General features: G+C 54.0%; 10 protein-coding genes across 10 annotated transcripts; 5 read left to right on the forward strand and 5 right to left on the reverse strand.

Annotated features, from left to right (window-relative positions):
• Nucleotides 1-46: 46 nt before the first annotated feature.
• Nucleotides 47-3,427, reverse strand: AB675_1168 (Alpha-1,3/1,6-mannosyltransferase alg-2; the record flags this gene model as incomplete). Its single annotated transcript, XM_018140558.1, has 3 exons — nt 47-1,359; nt 1,419-1,569; nt 2,012-3,427. 3 exons carry the CDS (start codon nt 3,425-3,427, stop codon nt 47-49), a joined length of 2,880 nt encoding a protein of 959 aa, XP_017998022.1.
• A 481-nt stretch (nt 3,428-3,908) lies between these two features.
• On the forward strand, nt 3,909-4,961 carry AB675_1169 (Retinol dehydrogenase 11; the record flags this gene model as incomplete). Its single annotated transcript, XM_018140569.1, has 3 exons — nt 3,909-4,072; nt 4,125-4,412; nt 4,493-4,961. The coding sequence occupies 3 exons, from the start codon at nt 3,909-3,911 to the stop codon at nt 4,959-4,961; spliced, it is 921 nt and encodes a 306-aa protein (XP_017997998.1).
• A 608-nt stretch (nt 4,962-5,569) lies between these two features.
• AB675_1170 (Crossover junction endonuclease eme1) lies at nt 5,570-7,420 on the forward strand (the record flags this gene model as incomplete). The annotated part of the gene is made up of 1 exon (XM_018140581.1): nt 5,570-7,420. One exon carries the CDS (start codon nt 5,570-5,572, stop codon nt 7,418-7,420), a length of 1,851 nt encoding a protein of 616 aa, XP_017998114.1.
• Nucleotides 7,421-8,634: 1,214 nt separating this feature from the next.
• Nucleotides 8,635-9,219, forward strand: AB675_1171 (uncharacterized protein; the record flags this gene model as incomplete). The annotated part of the gene is made up of 2 exons (XM_018140590.1): nt 8,635-9,056; nt 9,132-9,219. 2 exons carry the CDS (start codon nt 8,635-8,637, stop codon nt 9,217-9,219), a joined length of 510 nt encoding a protein of 169 aa, XP_017998107.1.
• Nucleotides 9,220-10,115: 896 nt separating this feature from the next.
• AB675_1172 (uncharacterized protein) lies at nt 10,116-10,991 on the reverse strand (the record flags this gene model as incomplete). The annotated part of the gene is made up of 1 exon (XM_018140601.1): nt 10,116-10,991. The coding sequence occupies one exon, from the start codon at nt 10,989-10,991 to the stop codon at nt 10,116-10,118; it is 876 nt and encodes a 291-aa protein (XP_017998138.1).
• Nucleotides 10,992-12,405: 1,414 nt separating this feature from the next.
• AB675_1173 (putative transporter) lies at nt 12,406-14,617 on the reverse strand (the record flags this gene model as incomplete). The annotated part of the gene is made up of 10 exons (XM_018140611.1): nt 12,406-12,426; nt 12,477-12,509; nt 12,545-12,780; nt 12,827-12,860; nt 12,940-13,123; nt 13,176-13,647; nt 13,722-13,810; nt 13,860-13,947; nt 14,212-14,310; nt 14,365-14,617. 10 exons carry the CDS (start codon nt 14,615-14,617, stop codon nt 12,406-12,408), a joined length of 1,509 nt encoding a protein of 502 aa, XP_017998058.1.
• A 1,989-nt stretch (nt 14,618-16,606) lies between these two features.
• AB675_1174 (Polysaccharide monooxygenase Cel61a) lies at nt 16,607-17,926 on the forward strand (the record flags this gene model as incomplete). Its single annotated transcript, XM_018140622.1, has 2 exons — nt 16,607-17,301; nt 17,464-17,926. The coding sequence occupies 2 exons, from the start codon at nt 16,607-16,609 to the stop codon at nt 17,924-17,926; spliced, it is 1,158 nt and encodes a 385-aa protein (XP_017998083.1).
• A 341-nt stretch (nt 17,927-18,267) lies between these two features.
• On the reverse strand, nt 18,268-19,399 carry AB675_1175 (m7GpppX diphosphatase; the record flags this gene model as incomplete). The annotated part of the gene is made up of 2 exons (XM_018140633.1): nt 18,268-19,259; nt 19,291-19,399. 2 exons carry the CDS (start codon nt 19,397-19,399, stop codon nt 18,268-18,270), a joined length of 1,101 nt encoding a protein of 366 aa, XP_017997996.1.
• Nucleotides 19,400-20,018: 619 nt separating this feature from the next.
• AB675_1176 (3-oxoacyl-[acyl-carrier-protein] FabG) lies at nt 20,019-21,044 on the forward strand (the record flags this gene model as incomplete). The annotated part of the gene is made up of 1 exon (XM_018140644.1): nt 20,019-21,044. The coding sequence occupies one exon, from the start codon at nt 20,019-20,021 to the stop codon at nt 21,042-21,044; it is 1,026 nt and encodes a 341-aa protein (XP_017998030.1).
• A 125-nt stretch (nt 21,045-21,169) lies between these two features.
• On the reverse strand, nt 21,170-22,171 carry AB675_1177 (Box C/D snoRNA protein 1; the record flags this gene model as incomplete). Its single annotated transcript, XM_018140655.1, has 1 exon — nt 21,170-22,171. The coding sequence occupies one exon, from the start codon at nt 22,169-22,171 to the stop codon at nt 21,170-21,172; it is 1,002 nt and encodes a 333-aa protein (XP_017998162.1).
• Nucleotides 22,172-22,268: the final 97 nt, after the last annotated feature.

Below are 22,268 nucleotides of genomic sequence, written 5' to 3' on the forward strand. Positions count from 1 at the left end.
CCAATGGAAACCGAACCATATTCTTCTGAGGAAAGGTTATCATGATTCATAACATGCCCGGCACGAACTGGAAAGGATTCCACTCCTTCTCCAGCCCCATCCTCTTCGCCGTCGCAAACTCCGTCGCCCTGCCATCACCACCTCGATTGACGGCCGCCGCCATCACCACCGTTATCAACGCCGCAGCAAATGCCCCGACCAACGCCAGCGCCATCAAAATCTGATACGAATCCACAAACTCACTCCTCTTACTCCCCAACATCTTCGTGATCTCATCCTCAAACTTCTTCGCCATGGTCGGCCTCGTGAAATTCTCCGCTACCCGCTTCTTGCCTGCTTTCTGGATTCGCTGTAATGCAGCCTTGTCTGAACTCAGCGCCGTCTGGATGACAGCAGTCCACTCCTCCGGCTTCGACGCGTCCCGCAGCCAGCCCGTCTCGCCGTCGACGACTGTCTCGAGTGGCCCTCCTGTGTTGGACGCGAGAACGGGTAGGCCCTGCTGCATGGCCTCGACGGGCACGATGCCGAAATGTTCGTTCATGGGTGTGTAGAGTAGTAGGCGCGCTTGGCGGAGTAGAGTCACCTTGAACGAGCTGGGAACCGAGAGGAGGAAGAGGACGTCGACGCTGTCTGGGATGCCGAGGGCCGTGGGCACTGTCCTTGCTGTTGCTGTGGACAGGCCTTGTTGTTCTGCGTAGTCGACCAGCTCTTGGTGGTATTGCACGTTCTCGGCCACTCGGTGGTCGTAGCCACCTGCGAGAACGAGCCTGGTGCCTTCTCGTTCGGACTTGCTCAACCCAATATATGCTTTGATAGCCAGCCCAATATCCTTCTTCCTCTCAAATCGGTTGATGCTGAGCAATATCCTGAACTTGTCATCCCACAGCGGCTTATCCAACATCTCATCGATGTCCGCTGAGCCAACACATGGATATATCACCGTCAACGGCTCTTGCGAAGGTATGATCCTCTCCGCAACTGTCTTCGTGAACTTCGAATTGACCACGATCGCATCACTCGCCGCCGTGCTCCAACCCTCGAACCAGTCGAAAGGCACCCGGTATATCCTCTTGACTAGACCTCTTAGTCCCCCTTCCCGTCTATCCGCTAGCAGCTGATCGGGAAAATGACAGTAGAACAGCGTCCGCACCCGATCAGGACAGATCCACCTCAACAACGGCACACACGCACTCAACTGGTCCACGACGAACACATCTGGCTTGAGGTCACGCAGTTCATGCCCGAAGAACGCTATCGCGAGGACGAGATGCACTTGGCGGAGGATCGCGAGGAGGATATGGAATCGGTTGAATATCGTGGGAGGGAGGGTATTGCCGCGCACACGCACGTCGAGGGTACCTACCTGTCTGTCAACGAATTCAGTATCGCACACAGCAGAACTGAAACGCAGGGCGTACCATCTCGTGCTTCGTCGAAGCAGTGGGTCGGGTCGCAATGCGATGTGAAGATTGTGACTTTGTGGCCTAGTTCTTGCAGCCCGACTGCGACGTCGATGATGAGGCGTTCTGCGCCGCCGATCCCGAGGTCGGGGTGGAAGAAGACGATTCGCTTTGAGCGGGAAGGTGTTTTCGGCGCCATTAGCAAGTCTTGGGATGGACGGCTGAAGGTAACAGGACGCAGAGAACGAGACAGAACGCAGAGAGGCTCGCGAGGGGCAGAATGCAAGGTCAGAACAAATGACGCGTTTGCCGACAAAAGCTTGGCATAGATATCACGTTCTAATTAAGTAAGTACAGCTGTCCCTGGAAATATATACACAATTCATCGTCCCTCCATGTATGCGCTTAGCATGGGCAGTCATGTCAAACTCTCGGTATAGGGAAATGGAACGCCGTAGATCGCAGTCGATGGACTTTGTTCTGCTCGCGGTCCAAGAACGCGGCATATCCTGGGCCAAAGACTGCGTCTGGTCTGCCCATAGGCATGTGCTCAGGCTGAGCCAAAGTCTGCGATTGCGGTCGTTGCCAATTCTCCCAGGATATATCCACACCTCATCGGTCGCGCCTCGGGAGACATCATCGTAAGGATAGGAGACGAAAATTAGCTTTATGAGACCATGGTCGTGGTATCTCTCGCCGGAGAGCAACCTCCGTCTTTGCGACTCTGGAGGCAAGCCGGAACCAGCCGTTCTATGGCGTTCTTCGAGATCAATCCAAGCCCTGACAACCTGCGCCGTCTCACCACTAAGACGCTCGCCCTCGGCACGAGGCCTTGCCTCGAGCCAATGAAGCGCACTTCGCCGTACGTCGGAGTCTCGACACCGGGATCCGACGAAGGCTATCATGTCGATCAATCCATCGTCTATGCCGAAAGACACCCGTGCTTGCGAGGCGTGAGACACAGAAATCTGCATCACGAGATCCATGATCTGCTGAAAGACTGTGTTGTATGAGTCGAAGACGGTCTCGTCAGACGAACAACACGTTAGAAGCAACACCATTGCGTTCAGCGCCGCAATCTGCAGGAGAACTTTTGTGTTTCCCACTGTATTTACGAGCTTCATGGCATTGAGAGCTCCTCCCCACCGCTCTAGATAGCCCCCAAGTAGAGCACTGAAGTTATTCCTTGTCTCGGGTGTCTCGTGAGCCTCGATGACGTGCTCTGAGCCCCAGACAAGGATAGCTTCGAGACAGTCTCGAGCAGCTCTCAGCGTCAAGAAAGAAATTGGCGGGACCGGGGCATGTCTAGGCGGCAGACCACGTGACCGATGCTGATGAGCAGAGCAAGCCAGGGCTGCAGGCATGTCTCCCATCATGCAAAGTCTGCCCTGCAGTCGGCTGATGAGCGCGACCACTTCCCGACTGACTCGTGTGCTGGCGTCGGGCAGAGAAGCCAGTGATCTTGACCCGACCGACATTGAAGCCTCATCGATGATGGCTGTACCGGAGCGCAGCAAGCGAAATCGTCCTTCGTAGCTCTCCAAGCTGGCGAGTATGACACAAGACATCAGGCTGAGCGGATGGCTGAGATTTGGCGTGGACCCCAAGCATTTCAACGCCAGATCATGCTGTGACATAGCGAAATGCCGCAACCAAATTGCGTGAACTGTGTCTGGAGGCGACGAAGAGCTTTCGTGCAACGCGGCAATTGCAACCAACCCATGGGCAATCGCTATGTCTTGCTGCGACGTCTGTAAGGCCAACACGTTCCAGAAATCGCCATCCTCCCAACCTGACCAGTCCGGGCCAGTTCGGCGAACGAAATAGTCGAGACTCCTCTTCTCTTCTGGCTTGAGTAGCGTAGCGATCAAAGTGGGTCGAATAGCAGGGGGCTTGAGGCGGCCCTCCAAATGTTGCTTGATGCGTTGACGTTGTACATGGTGACGAATCCTGGTGTCTTCCGACCGAGAGCTGTGGGAGAGATACTTCGATGTTGAGTCTTTGCTGATCCAAAGGAACGTGTTCATGACGTCGTCAATGGAGCCGGCAACAGGTTGCGTGTGTGCAGCCTCATCGTCATGCACACGACCGAGTAGGGATTAGACTTGTGACCAGCTACCTAGAGAGGATCTAGTCCCAGACGTAAGCCAGTACCAATGCGTAGGGAAGAATGTCCATATAAGAAACGGTTGCAAAGGTCGCCATACCTACCATCTCCCAAAGCAGTAGCTGCCAAGACACTTTGACAACTTCGCGAAGCCGTTAGAGTTCCTGTCAAACCATACATCTCCGAGTACCCGGATCATACTTATTCACAGTTCCCATTCACACCCTAGAGCAAAGTATCGTAGCTCGAATATCGTTGGCATGGCCAGTCACGTTTTGCGTCGTTGCTCCGGCGGAGGAGCCACGTCGGTCTATAAGATGGCCAGTCTCCCAGTCTTGCGAGTCCCTGTTCGCCATTACTCATATGTTACCAGGAACTCCAACAAGATCGAACACGTCAAAATGCCATACAAAGCTGAGCACAAGAACCCAAAAGGTCCCGGGGATGGCCGTCCCACTGCTGCCGATATCATCAGAGATGAAGGCCTCCTGGGCAAGCTAACAGGCAAAACAATCCTGATCACAGGGGGCTCAAGTGGTCTGGGTCTCGAGGCTGCTCGTGCGTTGTAAGCATGGTCAACCCTGCACCCACTTCAAAGCTGACGATTGACCGCACAGACAAACAACAGGAGCCAAAGTCTTCATTACCTCGCGTGAGGAAGCTAAAGGCAGGAAAGCTGTTGAGAGCATCAGTACCACTGAAGGTGTACCTATCGACGTGATTGGAATGGAGCTGGACTCCTTCGATTCGATAAGAAGTGGCGTTTCCGATTTCTTACACAAGGCGCGCGGCCTGGACGTTCTCATTTGCAACGGTGGGGTTATGATGTGTCCGGAGGGCCGGACCAAAGACGGCTTTGAGACACAGTTCGGTGTCAATTATTTGAGCCATTTCCTGTTGTTTCAGTTCTAAGAGACAGTTTGTCTAAGTCGGCTTCGCGTGAATCTCCTTCCAGAGTGGTTGTACTGGCGAGCTGCGCGCATAGGGGGGGCCAGGTCCGTCTCAACGACTACAACTTCGACAAGGAGAAGTACGATGCTGGACAGGCATACGGCCAGTCCAAGACAGCAGAGATATATCTCGCCAGTGAGATTGAACGCCGATGCGGTGGCGAAGGGATCCATGGCTTTAGCGTTCATCCGGGACTTATACAGACGCCTCTGCTACGCCATATCAAAGACGATCCCATGGGTCAGGGATTTATCAACACCCCAGAGGCAAAAGGCCTCTGGAAGTCGCCCGAGCAGGGTGCTGCCACAGAAGTCTGGGCTGCCGTAGGGCATGGTTTGAACGACTTGGGGGGAAAGTACCTGGAAGATTGTGGTGAGGCCAAGCCATTCGATCCAAAGTCCAAGATTCCGGGTCATGCGCCAGGCTATGCACCTTACGCGTATGACTCTGATGCTGCCAAGAAGCTGTGGGAGGATTCACTGGCAATGACTGCCCAGACATAGCCGTACTGTCAAGAATAGAAGCTCAAACCGGCAGCATTGAAGAATCCCGATTCCTCACGAGTGGCGTCGACGGCGCTAACGGACGCTACCATATTGTATGATCGTTGCAGCAGTGGACGTCGCTAACAATGCGGCTCGACTGTCATACCTCGAGCTGGCTTGGACTGTCCATGAGGACGCCATCCTAGCCGCAACGCTGGGCGAGTTCCTCGTCTGGCAGAGGCATGCTCTATGCTCATGCTGTCAGAGACATGTCGAAAACATCTCCTCGGTGCACAAGAGCGGAAATGTACCTACGCAGAACAAGCCGTGCAGACCGCAAAGAGCATCAAGAGACCTCAGACTATTGTCGACCCCCGCCACGTGACCGCGTGCCATTTCGGAAAGCGCGACTCGCGTCATCGCGTCATGCCAAGCCCGATCTCGACTTTACCATCACTGGCAGTCCTGGAGTTTCAACCTGTCGATCACTGACTAGCACCTGCCTCGAACATCACTTGACACTTACTGGCACATTGGGGAAAAGCTATTGGAAAGGGCTGATTTAACATGAGAAGAAAATGGGCTGGGGTCCCGCACATCGGACATCAAGGACTTTGTGATCTGTCATGGAGATCATCTGTATAGATTCGTCTCCACCCGTGAGCCCATACAGAACTGCCAAAGTGGTAGAACGTTTGCGCACGTCCCCGCGCAGAAGACCTGGCCCCTCGATCTACTCTGTAGACGACTTTGACTCAACCGGAGACCTCGAACCCCAGCAAGAACGACCAACGAAGCGACGAAGATCCAGCTCGCCAAGAAGTTCAGCCCGAAAAACAGTCGACGAATTCGACCATGTATTTGACTTGCCGGCTGGGTGGGATGCACCATCCTCGTCTGCTCCTGCGAGGTCCGACACTAGGAAGACGCGCAAACAACGTCCAGCAGATATTGATGACATCGAGTTCACATCGTCCGCCCCACAGCCTGGCACAAGCCGCCCAGAACGCAATGAGCACGTTCATATTCTGTCCTCGGACAGCATCACAGCGGATGATATCCGTCCCTCACAATCGAACTATTCGAATCTTGTAGACAAAGTGCTTGGATATACATCTGTTGACAGAGATGTGGGCGTTCTCAACAAGAACCGCAAGGGCTTACACCCTTCCGAACCACCGGAGAACAAGGAACGGGATGCCGCTGACATTATAGAATTCTCCTCCCAGGCTCACCCAGCATCCGGAAACCAGCAGGCAGGCCCCAGTGCTCGACATCGAGCTGACACTGCCGACAAGGAGGCCCAGAAAGCAGCTAAGGAGGCCGAAAAAGAAGCAGAGAAGCGCCGGAAAAGGGAAGCAAGGGCGGAAGTTGAAAAAGAAAAGCAGAAGGCCAAGGATCTTGCTGAAGTGAACAAAGCAAAGACGAATAAGAAAGAAACCTCTAAGGAGATGATCCTAATAATGCCTGGCGAGACCCAGGGCTTGAGTCTGGGCAACCAGGTCACCGAGTACATGCGACAGCACGACGTGCAGATCAAGTTTGCAGACGAAGAAGTGACACTCGATAACGTCGAGCCATGGTTACATGCCGGAAAGGTCGTACAGTGGAAACGAAAGGTGCAAGCGACGTATAATGAGGATGAAGGTCAGTGGATGCCTACAGGCCGATCAAGGACCGAAGACGAGTCTCATATTGCTATGCTGTTGAGTGGTTTGGAGTTCGCGCAGATTGGGATGGGCAACGAAGAGGGCGACGAGATCGCTTTATCAGTCATGAAGAAGCATTTCGACCAACACGTTGCCGGCCTGCGTTTCAGATATCCGGGCAGAAGGCTCATCTATATCATCCAGGGCCTTTACGCGTGGCTCAAAAGGAATGAGAATACGAAGAACCGAGAATACGTTGCGGCAGTGCGGGCAGAGGTAGTCGATCAGCCACCGTCACAGCCTAAGAAGCGCAAGACAGCGAAACCGGCGCAGCAATTTCGTGCCATCACCAACGACGTAGTTGAAGATATTCAGCTGTATCTTCAGGTTCAGCACCAGCCGCTCGTCATACATCACACGACATCAGACGCAGCGACGGCATCGCAGATTCTCGCCTTCACACAAAGCCTCTCTTCTCGACCATATCGCGTTGTTGAGCTAGAGCACAACCTGAAATCAGCATCTTTCTACATGGGAGCTGGTCAATTCAAGGGCGGAGATGACGCCCAGGAGACATTCGTGCGTATGCTGGAGGAGCAGCAGCGCGTCACACCCAGCATCGCGCAGAGCATTGTCTTCAAGTACAGCTCGCCACGCGAATTGGTGGAAGCTTTTCGCCAGAACGACAACATGCTTCTGGAGAATATGCGCAAGAGTACGAACAAAGATGGCGGATTCAGCGACAAGCGCATCGGTCCCGTCATCAGCAAGCGGATGCACAAAGTATTTCTTGGTCGGGACCCAGAGGCTACGAGTGGCATGTCGTGAAGTGGTATTTTCTGTGCTACGAATCAAGATCATTCAGTGTCTTGTCCATTTGCGACACGGTCAAAACTACGACCTGGTTCAGCTTGCCGCTGATCTAGGGGTCTCAGGTGTGGGGGCCGTGGGCAGGGTACGTAATCGTTCAATCAATGGCTGCGGCCCCGAAGTTGTACAACCTACAGATATTGGTCTCCGGCTCCTGGTCCGCTACAGCTTGCCTAAGAGGCTATGCTCTATCGTTGGTTTCACCTTCCCGTCGTGTTGATACTTGGATGTCGAATGCGAGGATCAGGAAGACGATGTGGACGATACATTCAGGTTGTTTGTTCGGTTGCACTAGAGCTGTAGATCTGATTGCGTGACCGGCTGCCTGATTCGAATGTGCTTGATTACAGCATTATTAGCCAACCCAAAGTTGATGACGCCTTCCGAACAGCTGGAACTTTCGCTGTTCGAGTCTATATCGGTCCACGGGTACCTCGCCCCCAGAAACGCCGGCATGGATTGCGATTGCACTACAAGGCTTTTGAACTTGCTAAGGAAAGTGCCCAGTTCACCAGCCAGTGACATGCGGGCTGTGCCTGAAAACGATCTTTCGGCGATCCTCCAAGCACTGGCAGGTGGGACGGGGAAGGATTTTGGCCCCTTCTCCCGCAACACACTTTACCTCATGCTTTGCCAGGCATTATTGACCACAATCACTGTATAAACTCACGATCGATCCTTTGATTGCGGACGTTCTCTCTCTTCGAGTTCAGAAAATTTCCTAGAAAGCATCCTTTCCATTCAAAAGCCTGATCGATGCCAAGTTAGAGGCTCCACAAATTGCGGTCAAAGCGTGTCTCTTCGCGACACCGTCCAACGACAATGGCCGCCCAACTCAGGCCCTTGCCCGCACCAATCGCCATATTCCCGGAATTCATTGCTGTGCGTATTTCCCCAAGCCTGAGTACCCTCACTCATATGCAAACACTCCGTCCGAGATACCTGTCCCTGAAAACGATCAGCCTGCCTTCAACTTCTAGAACAAGTTGGCATCTTTCTCGATTTCAGTCTCATTCTACAGGGCTTCACATCGTTCTCATGACTGCCTAAAGCACTGGCTCTGTTGCTCAGGCCATCATCTCCTCTGTTTCCCAGACTTGTGGCATGTATAAGCTGACCAACATTGGCAATAACAGCGACAATGCGAGAACATCAAATTGCGCGAACGTCTAATGTCGTTCTCCGGCGACTCGTTCCACATCGAACTCTACCCATCCAACCAACCTCTGCTCCAGGTGAGGGGCACAGCTTTCTCAATCTCAGGTCGCAAGTCAGTCCAAGACATGTCGGGTAGACACCTCTTCACGATCCGCAAGCAGACATTCTCCTTCCCGTCCACGTATTATGCCGAGGACCCTGAGGGAAAGCGCTTCTTCGAAGTACAAGGCAAATGGTCCTTCGGGAGTTCCAAGGCGGTGGGTGTCTTCACCTACAAGGATCAGCAGACAGGGCAAGCGAAGGAAGGCCGTCTCGCCATGAAAGGGGACTTCTTCGATCGCAGGGCAGAGATCACCGATGAGCATACGGGCCAGCCGGTCGCGTTGATCGATCGGAAGTTCTTCAATGCGCGTGAGTTGTTGGGTGGTCAGCAGACGTAAGTGGAATTGTGATCCATTCATTGCAAACATCCCTTCAGAGTGACAAGAACTCATATTGACTTGAACCTCAGGTATGTTGTGACAGTGGCTGCCGGAATGGACATGGCCATCATTTGTGCGATGTGTATTTGTCTGGACGAGCGGAGGAACGAGAAGTAGGCCTCCTCAGCATGTGCCTCCACGGCGGCTGCATCGGCGGGAGCGTGCTCGGCGGGAGCGTGCTGAACGTCGCCTGTCGTTGTTTCACCTAGCGATCACTGGTTTGTTTCGCAGGTGACAACGCGAAGTTCGGCATCAACTCCAGACCACAGGTACCGCCAGGTGAGTCTCCTCAGGTCCGTTGAAGTCACGACGGTGGTCTAGGATGCCCTAGAAGAAAGCCACCCATCGATCTCGGCGGTCTTCTGTCTTTATTGATCCGGCCCAGCGGTATTGTTAGTGTTGGCTCCTATGGAGATGAGGTTCCCTTTTCTCATCCATACGAAATTGATAGCAATCCACGAGAAATTTGCAAAATCAACGGTTAAGCAGGATCTGTTGTCGGTCAATCACGCAGCTACTGCTAATTGCTCGGCAGGTGGCCTGAGTTGCCGGAGCGGACGAAAAGGCTTTTCTTCCTTCTCCTCCTATGCTCGATGTCGGCGGCCAGTATGTGGCTGGTACACATGCAGAGCACTCGACTAGTACCTCCGCGTACTCACGAAGTTCGGGGAGGGGGGCTTAAGTAAGTACTTGTACAGCAGAGATGTCATGATCAGCCCAAGGCCCGCCCCAAGGCACCGTCCGCCCCAAGAAGCCCCACACAAGCCACCATTCGTCGGCAAAATCGCCACCCATATTCCGTCGTTGGCCCTTGCTCGCTCTCCTTTCTACCAACAGTCTCCAGTCTTCAGTCTTTTGCCCGTATGTTTGACGTGCTCACAGCATAACGCTCCCACTATCCAATCAGGCACATTGATTTCCTCCACCATGCTTTCCAAAAGGGCGTTCACCAGATGCATCTAACGTGCTCACCCTCTGCTAGGTTCCTCACCAGAGCGACTCGATGCGAGTGTCTAGATCCGCAATCTCTCATTCATGCCTTGATACTTGCTCTTCGATTCCATGGACAACCCCTTCACTTTACACTTGATGCAAATCTGATCGAGTGTCAGCTTCTGCAAATCTGACATAGCGTTCCCCAGATGAAGAATTAGGTCCAGAGCTGCCGCTGGCTCCCGGCGAACCAGATCAACTAGCTCGGCACGTCTGTCTGCCCCTGCAACCGGCCTACGTCTCCCGCCGTTGACCGTTGTCGCGTCATCGGGTTCGATGCGCAGGCTGAGGAGATTTGGCTCCCATGGAATGGCGGAGCCGATGACCAGGCTCTTGACCCTCTCCTGTAGTTCCATTACTGTCGATGTTTGAGGGAGGCCAAGAATTTGGAGGTAGGTCGCAATCTGTGTGCCTTTGCATTCCGCAGTCCGATTCCGGGCCTGAAATACGTCGCGCATGTTGATGATCCGGTGGGAGATGGTACGAACGAGCTTGCGCAGAGCAAGTTTGTCCGCCATGACGAACATTTCCACCAGACGCCAAAAATACTCATCGAAGTCGCTGGAGTTAGGCTTCCTGTCCTGTGGTAGGAGGTGGCGGAAGTCTTCCCTGTACAGGTAGATAAGCAAGTCTTTGAGTGCCTCCCATCGATACATCTCTGAATTCAGTTCCGTGTTGCCGACTTTGTCGAAGGGGTCGCAGTGTGATTCGACTATCGCGCGATGTACTCCGAAGAGATGACCATTGCATTCGATGAAGAGATCTACCGGCTTTTGAAGGATCACTCTATCCGTGCTTTCGTTTGCGTATGCCGAAATATCATCGACTAGGGGCTGTTTGGTTTGACTGTCTTCGTCTGTATGCTGTACACTTTCGTGCTCCGTGGACGTCGCCATGTTGAGTAAGGTGTTGGAGCGACCATCAGAAGCCAGCAAGAGAACCTGACATCTAAGCCTTTAGCATAAAGCAAAGGCTGGTAGCTCTGAGGTCAATGGGCCCGCCATTGTCTGCTGTCTGGTATCTAGAAAGATCTGGTGAGAAAGAAGCGTCTCTTCCCTTCCACCATTCAGAGGCATGCAGACATCGAGAGGGCACCCAGTTCCTCCATACTGAGCCGCCAAATCCCTTGACGACTGTCCAGACTGACGAGAGCCATCAACAGTCGAGATGCGCGTCTGCACGAACCATTTTCCGGAGAAAGCGGACTCTGGCTGTCACCACGGTGTTCAGACCTGTCTTGCAGGTGCTGTACTCACTTCGTCGCGACCAACGTTGTTCTCAGCTTCACGGCCGCTATCGGCGTCATTGTCATTCCGGACATCATCGCTGTCCTCCAGATAATCATCAACTCTGCCACTCACCCAGTTTGGACGCTATGCCAATCTATGTCGCGCTGTCGCCGGCCGGCTCTTTCCCACTGTCATTATAGATAAGGGGAGCCGTCTGCTTTGCTCTTGTCCCGGACCCCCGAATCGCCATTCTTGAAGGCACAAAGCTCCTTCATATGGAAAGACCAGATTCGTCAAGTCACCTTAGCTTTCACTCCGGGCCAGGATCATGCAGAGCAGCTATCTCTTGTACCGAATGTCGACGATGAAAAGATGAAGCAGCCATGCGGTCGATCCTCACTCTGACACGCTGAATTCCGGCAATTGCCAATCCACCGACCGTCTGAAGTGATTCTAGGGGGGGGGGGAAGCGCAGCGATCCCGGGGCTTCATCGCAGCCTCGCAAAAATGCTAGAAAATTTCTCTCCCAGGCCTCTTCAGCAAAAATTCCAAAAACAATCAACAAACGGGATTCGCTAATGGTCACCCACTTAACTACTAACCGTTCGGCGTGTGGCTTAAATTGCCTGAGCGGACGGGAAGGCTTGTTTTCCACACCCTGTGGTCGATTGCGGGACAGGAATGCTTCTCATTTGTATATATATTTCATAGAATTGATCCGCTATTGTGATCAACGGCTTTGCCTGCTCCTACGTCAGCCCAGGACTCTGGGGTCGTACGGGAGCCTAAGGCCGAAATGCATGCGATTCTCAAGCACACCGTGTGAGTATTGGAGGACCAGACGATGTATGGCCGAAAGCTGGCTGTGTTCAGCCGAGCGTTTTGTATGACGTGGAAATCGTGCTGCAGATGATGGCTGCGGCACGACGTGCAGCCAGCCCTCCGGGCGGGAATGGTGCACCAAATCGACTCCAGTCGATATCTTCAAGCCGAGAGGCCGCTCTACTGGCTGATGTTATCGCATCTTCCATCTATACATCGCAGTTATACAGGAGGTGTACTGTACTCCTCTTCACACCTCTCACAAGGTATAGAAGAAGTCCTAAACAGACTCGTTAGCAAGATCCACAGGAGCGGAAGGTCGAAGCCTACCGGCCGCTTGTCGCCCTTGATCCACTTCTCCTCCTGCGTAAGTCCATTGAGCATATTATCACGCTTACCACTGCTTCGTCTCCTGTTCTCAATGCGCAGCAGCAGGTGCATGGCGATGCTTCCACCGAGGAGGAAGAGGCTTGGTAGGCCAGGACAACGCCGTGGCCAGTCCAATATCGCGGACGCTGATTGGTGATGTAGATGTTTGAGGAGACCACGCCGTTGAGATTACCCCAGCCGACTACCATGCCGATGACAACCGCGCGCTTGAGAGAACCTTCGGTGTTGTTGGCAACCCATGAAACTGGAGACACTTTAGCTTGTACACTCGTAGATGTTGGTGGGCTTACTTGTGTTGCTAATTGTTGGATAGATCCCGACCGCCTGTATAATATGTCTTAGTTCAAGATCATGATGGCGAGGATCCCTCTGTAGGGACGCTGGGATTGGGAGCTCAACGTACACCAAGGAACGTTCCAGCGTATTGCACATCCACGTTTGGCGTAGCAATAAGCATAAGGAATCCGATGATACCAATCGAAACTGTCGCAATGTTGCAGTACCCTCGCCAGCGTGTGCGATCAGCTAGGAAGCCTACAGCGACCGTCGCCACCGCCGCACAGGCGTAAGGCGGCACAGTCAAGAGCCTGCAGAAGTGGTTAGCTGATGCATGCTACCACGTACTGTGACCGCACATACTGTGCGCGAGTTCCAGCATAGCCCATTCCACGTATAATCGTAGGAAGGAACAAGCTGAAGGCATACAGCGGTGTCAAGCACCCCATGTAAATGACCATGTACAGATAGGTCTTCCAGTCCTTTAGCGCCTCCCAGATATGACGCTTATCGAAGTCCTCGGCGGTCCGTCCCTGCCGATCTTCGATGAGACGGCGTTGAACGCGAATACGCTCGTCTGGCGTCAGGAACCGAGCAGTCTCGGGCCAATCGAAGACCATCCACCAGCAGAATAGACCTACAAAGACGGTGGCAATGCCCTCGATGATGAAGATCCACGCCCAGCCTGGCTTACCGCCAATTCCGTCCATTAGGGCTATGGCGGCGGCGAGCAAGCCACCGAACGATCCTGCGAGCGCAGCAGCAGAGAAGAACAGGGCAGATCGGACGCCGATCTCGCCAGCCTTGTACCAGCAGGATAGATAGTAGTTCACTCCTGCTTCGTGTCAGCGAGGTCGAGTGCAACTGCTGGCCAGACGGCCGCGTAGCGGCGTGAACAGATAGACTTACCAGGGAACAGCCCTGCTTCAGCGATCCCTAGGAACCACCTAGCGGCCAAAAGCCCCGAGAAGTTTGTAACGAGACCCATTAAGGTCATACTAGAAAGACTCAACTGGTCGCTCTGGATGGAAACGGAGGTCAACTCACATCAAGCCCCAAGCGAAGATGATGCCAGTGAAGAAGATACGCGGCGTGAGGCGTTTCAGTAAGGTGTTCGTCAGTGGCTCGGCAAGGGCTGTTTCCCGCCGGTATTGGTCAGCCTATACCAGCACATTGGGGGAATGTGTGAGATGAGACACTGAAGTGATCCCCGAGGCAAAGCTAGACGACCACGAAGTGGCCGTCAGTGGGATACCATGCAGGCTGGCAGGACAAAGAATCTACCTCGCCCATGTGACCAAGGTAGGCGGATCGAGTGTCCGACACAAGTGTCTCTATTGTTCAATCCAGACTGGTTCCCGTATGTCTGCTGGATCAGGCTCGGGAAATGGGGACATACCGTAGGATATGAAGAAGATGGTTAAGGACAGGTTGTAGTCCGTCCCTTCCATGTTGAGATCTGCTTCCATGCCTGCGAGACGTGCGTTACCAATATTTGCTGCGCGGAATCAGCCAAAGGACCTATATCTGCGCGGTGGATAGCATAGCATACTTCTGTCCAAGAAAGAAAGCAGATACAGTAACGAGAGCCACGGGATCAACCATAAGTCTACCTTCCACATCAACGTTCGGTCGAGCTTCTTCCTCTCTTCTTCAGAAAGCCCCTCGTCCGGGTCTCCAAGACTGGCGAGAAGCTCGTTGCGCTCCTGGTTCGCGTCGGTCTGCTTAACACCGAGCTTCTCTTCAGCCACACCAGAGTCCTGATAGACATCGACCTTGTGCGCCGGGGTCGGTGGCACAACCATTTTGCGTGAGGGAAGATGTGGTCGAGATTGGATGCGATAGGCGAGTAAGTGCGATAGGTGAGTAAGTGCAATAATGCCTGGAAGAAAAATCAAGTGAGGTCGACCGAAATCTGGAAGATCTTATGTCCACATGGAAACATCTGATCACAAATTCACAACGAGATCGCACTCCACAAACACATGTGAGGGGCCCCGAATGTGCCGCTGTGTCGCTGGTCATCGATGGAGACGGGCTTGATCCCGACTCAGGCGAGCGCAAACCACGGCTGGGGTGGCCAGTAAGAGACTTTGCTCACAGCTGGTTTGTTAGTGCTTAGCCAAAGCCATTACATCTTGTTGACCACCGACACGATGCTGGGCAAGCTTTCCAGTGACCATGATTGGACTCCCTCGAGCTTGAAGCTAAGCCCCGGGATTGCCAATGCTGGGCACGCGCATAGTGCATCTTGGCGAACCAACCCCAGTGCGGGAGGTCATCTCGATCACGAGGCACGTCACATGTACGGGACGTTCGACGTAGACGGGGTTTGTACTTAACAAGCTGATGACATCTGAGTCGAGATGAAGCAGCGCAGCTCACGCGTGCAGACCCGGGAGATATCTCGTAGGTGAAGGAACGCCCAGGATGACATCTGGAGAGATTAAGCGAGCGGAATTGTTCCACCGAGGGCAGGTCAGCGCTTGGCACGGGAAAGCTCACCGATATTTGCCGGCGCAGGGGCACCGTCGCCTTCGGTGGCAGCGGACGGTCGTGGCCTACAAGGCATTCATGTTTCTGAGCAACACGGTCCCGCGCAGCTGACTAGTGTCAATCGCACGTTCTAGCCATGCGATGAAGTCCAGTTGCCGCTGAGTCAACGGAGTAAGAGGTCCATCGAACGCGACTCGAAGTGGCAGGCCGTTCAAGAGGAGCTTGGACAGTCATCGCAGTCCTCAGCACGAAGCTGCTACGACGCGACAGACCTGCATATCCCGAATTGTTGTATCCGCAGTAGGGGGCCTCTGGCAACAAGTAGGCAAAGTTCGTGGGCTGGGGTCTTCCGAAGCTCAGCGTGCGATGTGCAACTACCGCCGCAGTCATCAGCTCAGGCAGAGGCAAGGCACTGGAACACCTGCGACCGATACAAGGACGCGCTGTTACCTGCAGATGATCATCAGAAGGTGTTATCGATGGTACTTGAGGCTACGATTGTGAGAGTCCGGCGATGAGAATTGGGCCCAAAGGGGCAAGCAGGGTTCTGAAACGCCAAGCGCGAACCTCATTTCGAACTGTGGGCGTCTCTCTCCTTGAAACAACAAAATCCTCCACATTTCAAGACCAGATCTCACAAGTCCGCGAATTCTTCCCTGCCTCCGGAGCAAACACGAACATAAGCTGCAGAGTTAGCCAGGGTCGTACAATCAAGCTACATCTGACACTCGATGGCGCCTTTTCAACTATCATATCCTTGCGGGCTGCCATCGTTTGTGCCCAGGTTCACCGCATATTGTCAGTGCATCTGATTGCGCAGGATGCTCGTCGCCCAGCATTTCAGCCGCTCTCCTATCTTTCGACGCGGTTCTGCTCCCTTTGAATGCGGACACCTGTCTGACTGTGGCTTCCTGGCTACCGGATGTGGCTAAGCGTAGCCGACTTGCTGTGCAATGGATCCGGCTTGACAAGGTGCACTGATCCCATCATTCGGCATGAAACACGCGATATGGATTGCTATGTCCAGCCCGCTGTACGTACCGCCGCGGTCAGAATAGCTGATGTATATATGTGAGTTTTGCTCAGTGGGAATGTGAGTTCTTCTCTCCAGTGCTCGGGAGGCATCCAAGTCGTTCATTCAGTCAGTCATTCGCTACGGTCTGTTGACCCTAACATTCATTCGTTTCTATTCAAAGCTTCATTGATTGAAGCAAACTTCCAATCGGAGATCTTCCGCAGGCCATCATATTCCCGCCTCTTCCTACTCGATCTGTTTCGAAAGTTGACCAGGAGTCATTATGTCCATCATAAGCAAGAACGTCGCTCTGGCCGGAGCTCTAGCGCTCGCTAGCAAGGCTGCCGCTCACGGCATTGTCACAGGCATCGTTGCCGATGGTCAATACAACCTGGGGTACGACCCCGCCTTCCAATACCAACGTCCACCACCAACTGTCGCTGGATGGTCCATCCCTACTGTGCAAGACCGTGGCTTCGTCACAGATCTCAACGGTCCCGACATCATCTGCCACAAAAGCGCGACACCTGGCGGTGCATACGTCAAGATCGCTGCCGGTGGGACATTGGAGTTCCAATGGACAGAATGGCCAGAGTCTCACCATGGACCTATGATCGACTATCTGGCTCCTTGCCCGAGCGGCGACTGCACTAGCGTCGAGAAGACTGACTTGAAGTTCATCAAGGTAGCTGAAGCTGGTCTTGTCAACGGTTCGCCGGCTCCTGGAAAATGGGCATCTGATGACATGATTGCCAACAACAACACCTGGAGCGTCAAAGTTCCAGCAGATATTGCACCTGGCAAGTATGTCTGGCGACATGAGACCATTGCTCTGCACTCTTCTCATGAGGAGCATGGAGCCCAACCATACCCTCAGTGTGTCAACGTGGAGATCACCGGTTCTGGTACCAATGAACTGTCAGGTGGCATCTCTGCTACAGAGTTCTACTCGTGGACCGATCCGGGCATCTTTCTTAAGTAAGTCACGCTTCCACACCCACATTGGTACGCGGCAATGAGCTCTATATTGAGTCCTACCGGAGCATGTCTCACTTGAACAAAGAAGTACTCTTGTCAAGTCTCCTACGCTGTCTTCGTCCATGACCCGATTTCCCAAGACGAGGCTAATGAGATCCGCAGCATCTACTACCCAGCTTTGACCTCCTACGAAATCCCGGGCCCACCTCTGATGGAAGGTGGCAGCTCTGACGGCTCTGAGCCTTCTACGCCTAGCCCCTCTAGCACTGGTCCACCGTATGGAAATTCTACCGCTACCTCAACCAGCACGACCTCCGCTGGTCGACCTCGTCCCACTGGCAAGCCCGGTGGCGCTGACAAGCCCACCACGACCACGGCTCCAGTTGAGGCCACCGAAAGCGTCAAGCCCATTACCAAGTCACCTGAGGCTACCGAGCAGCCTCCTGCCCCTACCGGCAGCGCTGGAGAGCCACCACAGGGTCCTCCTTCGCCGCCAACAGGCGGCTCTCAACCACCGCCACCACCACCGTCGAAGCCTGACACTCCAGCAGTCTCATTCACGAGCACCTTCACCGGCCGCATCGGCAAGCCAACCAAATTCACTTGTTATTTGGAAGAGGACTAGATCCAGCCAGTCAGCAGCCAAACAAAGGAAAGAGGCTTGGAGCATTTCTACTTGTGTTATCACCTTGTGAGCGTCCTTCAACGAGGCTTCATATTTTGGTCAACAGACCACTTCTACGTAGCTGGGTCCTGCCTGGACTGTTTATGACTTTATGGTTGCCTTGATGGCGCCAGGAGCTTCTTGAGATATAGAGCCCGAATGAGAACTCTGTTTGGTCTTCTCAAGCATGGCCTTCCGTCCCGCACTGTTTCGTGTCAGTCGTCCTGTCTATCGAAACGATTTTGCCCTTTCGCCCCTCGCCATCCTAACCGCCTGAGACGAACCACCTTGCCATTTTCTCGCTATTTCGTCCCTGCATTGAGGGTGACTTCCTGCCCACGCTTCAAAGGCCCCCAGAGCCCTTTCCACAATTCACTTTCCTCCCCAACAACATTACTCACATCTACAGAGTCCAGGCCTTGCTCTTCACCACCAGTCCCATCCATTCCCTCCAGTGTAGCAATCAGTCCTCCGAGTTCCCATGCCTTGCCCACGTTCTGCGTCCCGCCCTCCGCCTCCAGCATTACGTGCACGACATGCACGTGGAAGTGATAGTAGGTGGGATGGTAGTGCACGTAGCACTTCAGTTCGTCCTCGTCTATCGCTGCTGACTTCTGCCCTTCCTGTTTGTCTACGGCATCATTGGTTTTGCCGAGCGGAAATCGAAGACTTGCAGCACCTTTTACGACTTCCGTCCTCAAGTTCCGCAGCCACGGAACATGCTTCTTGCGGAGATCACGAAGGGACCAGATATCTCGACGCTGGACTAAGGCGAGCAGATGGAGCGACTCGATTGTCTTGCGATCCCAATTGAGGTCGGGAAGGAGGAGAAAGCCTTCGTCTCCAGAAGGAGAATTCCAGTTGGAGCGTAAGATCACGTCCTCTTGCTCGGTCTTGCCATCGAGGATGTTGAAGATCCAGTCCAATCTCCCTTCTTGGCGCTGGAAGGCGATGTACGGACGGATATGCTGAGCGTAGATGGAAGGTGTTTCGGTCACATGTCGGAGGCGTTGTCGGGTATACTTTGAGATGTGTCGGGGCGTGCAGGGGTGTATTAAGTTGAGCTTTAGGTCGTGGTCTGTTGGCGTAGTTGTGTCGGACGTAACAGGAGGTGCGAGGGAGGAGAGATACCAGCGGTAGATGTCGTTGGCGCCTAGGTTTGTGGTGGATGTGAGGCGTGACAGGAGGGGTGGGATGGAGTTGGGAGATGTGGGGAACGAGGACCGCTCGAGGGTGAGGAGGGCGGGGAGACTGTTGATTGTGCCGAGGAGGGTCAGACGGCGGCCGGCTTGATCTGTGGGAAGTTAGTACCAAGGTTCTAGCACCAAAGAGATGTCGTTGAAGCTCGCCTTGGTTGAGGATTTTCTCAAGTTGAAAAAGCGGGATGAGAGCCTCGGCATCTGCTTTTGATTCGGGCTCTGTACTAGGAGCCATCATGGGCACGATCCACGTTGGTGATTTTGTCAAGCCTTGAGCTTTCTGAAACGGTCCATCTGATTCAGAACCTTGGAACAGGGAGGACAACAGGAAGGAGGTCTTGGCAGATTTTCAGGTTGGTCAATGCTTTCAGTCTACTTATCTAGTACCTTGTGCTTTTCTCACAAGGTGTGAGCCTGACAAAACCTTCACCGTCAGGAGTATAGCAGCACCAATACGAGAATTGTCGACGCAGCTCCTGGGGACACTTTTGCTGTCCGATTTGCTCGAGTGGTGGGGGATTCAATGGCCGAGTGGTTAAGGCGCTGGCTGACCCCGCGCGGGACCGATAGTAGTCTTGAAAAGGCAGGAGACCTGCCTTGCTCGCTCACTTGAACAAGCTTTGTGGTTCTGACAAACGAACCTCGGCACGTTTTTGGTGCTTCCGTTTCGTTTCCCCAGACTCCCACTGCGCTCATCTGTACCTACCGCACAAAAGGACTGATCAACCTCGAGGGAGACACTCGCAACCCAGAAGCAGTACTCACGACACTCTACGCCAGTCAATTCATCTTCGAAACTTTGCTGACGCCATAAGTTGATCGCCCAAGGCAAGCCCGTACTGCCGCCGTAGAAGATGTCAGGTGCGGCCAGTAAGCGGCGTCTGGACGCCCTCTCCCAGCAGCTCGTGCAGGGCATTCCCTCAGAAGGCAATTTTGAGAACATACCTCGCATCCGTCATGTCGCACCACCAACGACGGGGAAACGTGTAGAGGGAAAGGTCGTCATCGTCACAGGAGCAAACTCGCCCATCGGTATTGGGCGTGCCGCGGCACATCAATATGCTGCGAATGGTGCGAAGGCTGTGTATATCTGCGACGCAGCCTCGTCGTATCTTGAGACACATAAGAGGGAGATGAAAGAGCTATATCCAGACGTAGAGGTCATACCGACGGTATTGGATGTCAGCAAAGAGGACGCCGTCAAGGCTGTCTGCGAAGATGCAGTGAAGCGATTTGGTCGGTTAGACATCATGTTCGCGAACGCCGGTACAGTCACGTCCCTTCCCCATCTGTACAGCTCCTATGTGTATGCAGATATACTGACACGATCCACCCCACGCCCAGGCATCCCCGGCACACCCACGACCTACGACCAAATTTCCGCTGAAAGCTTCATGAAAACCATGTCCGTCAACGGCCTCGGCGTCTTCCTCTGCGCCAAACACGCCGCTCTCGCCATGCAAAAGACCTCACCATCGAAACCCTACCCATCAGGCTCCATTATCGGCACCGCCTCTGTGGCAGGTCTGCGCTCCAACGCCGGCTCTACTGACTACTCGGCTTCCAAAGCCGCTGTCGTTAGTCTTGCTCAGACAATGAGCTACCAGCTGACAGGCACCGGCGTGCGGGTCAATGCGATATGTCCTGGCGTCATCGAGACTGGAATGACGTTGCCGATGTATGACCGGGCACGCGAGAGGGGCACGGAGGGGAAGGTTGGGCAGCTGAACCCGACACGTAGAGGTGCTGTGCCTGACGAGGTGGCGCAAGTGGCGCTCTTTCTGGGTAGTGATGAGGCAAGCTATGTTAACGGGCAGGCGTGGGCGGTTTGTGGTGGGTTGAGCGCGGGACATCCGTTTGTGCCGGGCAAATTGGCCTGAACTGGAAATCGGTCATGCTGGGAGAATGATCGTGGTACGAAGAAGCTGGCAATGGAAAGCTTTGAAGCCCTATAGAAGGGTGCAAAAGTAGGACTAAGCCAAGGTCCAGGTCATCCAAGAGCCTACTATGTCTTGAGATCCGCCTGGAGTACCGCAAGCACTTTGCTGGGATCCTGCATGGCTTTGAGCACAGCCTCGGGCATCGGTGGTTCGGACTCATGAACCTCGCCTTCTTCATCGTCTGAAGCCGGCTCTTGCGCTGGGGCCGCAGGAGGTGCGGACACATCTTCTCCGTACTCCGTCAAGTACTTCTCCTCGAGCATGAAAGGTGGGCCTAGTCGATCTGGTGGTTCGGCCTTGACATATAGCGTAGGGTATTCCATGACGACGCGAATGCGCAGGATATCGATCAGCTTCTCCGTCCTGTTGACTGGTCGTAGCACTTTCACCTTGGACAGCGTGTTCGGCCGTAGTAGATAGAAGTGGTGTTCCTGATCGAAGTCTGCAGTCACAATCCGCGCATCACTAGACGGAGACGCTGCCTGCTGCTTCTTTGCTGCCATCGCTCCTTCCTCGCCTGAACTGCGTTTTCGCTTCCCACCTTTGCTCTTCTGCGGCTTCGCAGTACCCATCTCCCAAGCCTCGCCCACAGTCCTTGAGTCCGGCACCAACAAACACACCCTCTTCGCCTCCGGAAGCAAGAACTCCACCGTCCACGACACTCCACCGTTCTCTATCCGGGTATGGTTCTCCAGCCGACGCTTCATGCCCTTCGGCGCTCTCCTCCACGTGATGCCCCTCTCCTTCACCAGTCCCGCCAATCGCTCCGAATCCGTGACCTTCTTGAACACCCGCATCGTCGGTTTTGAATCGTCGTCCGCCTGCGTCAGGGAGCGCTCGAGCGAGGTGATGAAGTTGAAGTCTGAGTCGATGCTGCTGGCCGTAGCTAGGTCAGCTCGTCGCTTGTAAGCGGCTGGGTCGCGGATGCCGGAGCATGATGCGCGGACTTTGTGGAGTTTTACGCAGGGAAGGGAGCAGGTGTGGATGTTGCAGCGCGGGCAGGTGTACTTCTGGTCGCCGGTGTGGCAGATAGCGCAGAGGGCGGTGAGGGGCTTGTCTTCGGGCATGCTGATGATATTGATACGGCGGGCTCTTCACCGGTACGGTATGCCATGCCCGTCCGGTGCAAGTCTGCTGAATGTCGCGAAAATCGCGACGATGGCT

This window comes from Cyphellophora attinorum, assembly GCF_001299255.1.
Source record: "Cyphellophora attinorum strain CBS 131958 chromosome Unknown Contig20, whole genome shotgun sequence".
Classification (NCBI taxonomy): domain Eukaryota; kingdom Fungi; phylum Ascomycota; class Eurotiomycetes; order Chaetothyriales; family Cyphellophoraceae; genus Cyphellophora; species Cyphellophora attinorum.